The 2778-nt window shown below is 51.9% G+C and overlaps 1 gene segment (V, D, J or C); it reads left to right on the forward strand.

Moving 5' to 3' along the window:
- Positions 1-623, forward strand: LOC118828385. The segment is given in 2 exon segments: positions 1-46; positions 211-623. Coding segments are annotated over 2 exon segments (360 nt in total).
- The last annotated feature ends 2155 nt before the right edge of the window (positions 624-2778 follow it).

The following is a 2778-nucleotide window of genomic DNA, read 5'->3' on the forward strand; positions in this document are numbered from 1 at the left end:
ATGGCCTGGATCTCTCTGTTGTTCTCGCTCCTCACTGTCTACACAGGTGAGGCTTCCCTGGGTCTCCTCCCTGTGGCTCAGGCCCCACAATGTCTCAGACAAGGCCTAGTCCTGCTCTGAGCTCATCCTGAAGCTGCTTGAGGGGTCAGCATCCCCTTGGGGGAGAGAGGCCCCCGCCTCTGACCAATCTCTTCTTTCCTTCTCTTGCAGGTTCTGGGGCCTCCTCGGTGCTGACTCAGCCATCTTCTGTGTCCAAAAGCCTGGGAGAGACAGCCTCCATCTCCTGTGCTGGGGATGCACTTAGAAGTAACCATGCACACTGGTACCAGCAGAAACCTGGCCAGGCCCCTAAGCTGGTGATTTATAATAGTAACAGCAGGGCCTCGGGGATCCCTGACAGATTCTCTGGCTCCAGCTCAGGGAACACGGCCACCCTGAGCATCTCTGGGCTCCAGGCTGAGGATGAGGCTGACTATTACTGTCAGTCGTATGATAGTGGTCCTCCTCACAGTGACACAGACTGATGGGGAAGTGAGACAAAAACCCCTCCCAGGCCTGCTCCCCCTGTGCCCTCCCCTCTGGGCTCCAGAGAGGTGCCTGCTGAGCACAGAACAGAAACAGCTTCTCCCTCAGGGCCCGTCTCCCCGTCCTCTTCTGCCTGGCTGGCCCCTTCCCCCTCTCTGACCCTCCCCCTCTAAGGCTCCTTCCCCCTCCCCAGCCCCTCATCTGCTCCCTCTCTCCCTCCACGTGTTCTCCTCTCATTTCTGGAATTCTGCTGCCCCCTTGAAAGCCTGTTTTGGCCTCTCCCCAGCTTTGAAAGCTGTTCTGGTGCCAGGATCCAGGAGTCAGGAGGGAGCCCTCTGAAGATCTCCCAAATTCTGCTCCAAACTGCCTCAGTATGCATCCAGGAGCAGGGAAGCAGCTTAGCAGCCAGACAAGAATGCTGAATCACACTGGGCTGGGGGGAGCAGCAGCATCCAGGCTCACAGCAGGGGCCCCGCAGCAAGGCTCCAAGTGGGGGACAAATCACCATCAAGGCCCCATTCTCCTGCTAACCAGCAGCCCCCTAAGCAAGTGAGCAGTCTGTACTGCCAAATAAGGCCCCACCCCGATGACCCCTCCCCCAGCACAAGCCACCAGGAAGCCTGACTCTTAGTGAGGCCTGGCCCTGGGTCTAGCCAACAGAGAGACCCTGTTTCCATAGCAGCCCAGCAGCAGAGCCCCATCCCCGGGCCTGGCCACAGTTGCTGAACCCTACATTCAGAGGAGGCCAACAGGGAATCCCCACTCCCAGTACAAGCCAGAAGGGAAGCCTACCCTCCTGGGAAAGCAAGCAGCTAAGCCCACAGAGATGTTCAGTGAAATCCAGCAGTGAGACCCAGGGCCCCAGCACTAGAACCTTGGCAACTGTTGTGGTGGAAGCATCTCAAAGAATTCAGTCAGACCACCTCTGATCCAAGTATAGGCATTTATTGAGATTGATGCCTCCCATGAAGCAGGCTAAGTTCCAAGAGGAACCAGCAACTTCAGAGAAATCAAGATGGATTTTTATAGGGGAAAGATACTGATTACACAAGCAAAATTCACATAGAATATAGCAATATGATTATTATTAAAAAGGCAGGAGAAGTTTGTTAAGGGATTAGGTAATGGCAGAGAGGTCCCAGCCACAGTGCAACTGTACATGCCATTACCCACAATGCATACAGAAAAACCCATGGGGGTGAGTATATATGATATTGATATCACAATAAGGCTCTCTACCTCATAAGTTTACTCTAGGTCAGTTCTTCACTATTCCTGAGCAGGTGCTGTTTCCACAACCTGGCTAGCAGCTTCTGTCGGGGTGTAAGATCCACCCACAGCCAGCACCCAGAAAGCTGGCAACAGCACAGGTTCTTTTGATCTGCTTAACTAAGGAAAGCAAGGTGAAGGGGTTGACAAGCTTACTTTAATTCAGCATACAAATATCATTCACTTAGTTCAGGGGGAAAAGCCAGCACACTGAACTTCAGAGCAAAATACAAACAAATTACAAACATCAACAGACAGACCCAATACAATTCATAGTTACCAACATCTAGGTTCAGCCCGGGAGCTCAGAACAAGGGCTGGCCCAGAGTCACCCGCACCACCACTGCTACGGCAAAGAGCTCCAAGTAACAGACAGCCAACCCCTGGTTTTTATATCTTTTTCAGTGTCAGGCGTGAGTCACACATGCGACTCACCAATGTGACGTAGAATCATCACAAAGAGGTGACTTAAACCCACGTGGTCTAAGAGCCTCAGCTCTCCCAGACATGTAAAACAGGCCCTCCCTGGAGTTAGCCCAACCTTGGGCCCCACCTTAGTTGCCAATCCACACCCACTAAGATTTTACACCTAATAGGGGTTTGGGGCCTGGGGCTTAGCACCTAGTAAGACTCAATGAAATACACTGAATTAATCAAAGCAAACAAAAGTCAAACTCTTCAAGGGCACTTGTTGAACTAAGTGGTAAGGAGCCCATTTTGCTTACCAACAACCATTTTGCTTGCCTACTTAGGGAAAGTCCCTTCTATTATGTTGAGGTCCACATCCTGCTTGGGCATCCTGCTGGTGCTGCTTTCTAATTGGCTGAGTATTGTGGTCCTGTCTAAGACTAGATGGATGCGGTTATGGTTGAGTGCATGGACACACCTGCTGTTTCTGTGAGAAATATGGGGAATGGGTCTAGGGGCAGTAGCTAACTAGAGGCAGTGGCTGGGATCCCAACACAAGGATATACCTGCTATTCT

This window comes from Trichosurus vulpecula, chromosome 1 (assembly GCF_011100635.1).
Source record: "Trichosurus vulpecula isolate mTriVul1 chromosome 1, mTriVul1.pri, whole genome shotgun sequence".
Classification (NCBI taxonomy): Eukaryota; Metazoa; Chordata; class Mammalia; order Diprotodontia; family Phalangeridae; genus Trichosurus; species Trichosurus vulpecula.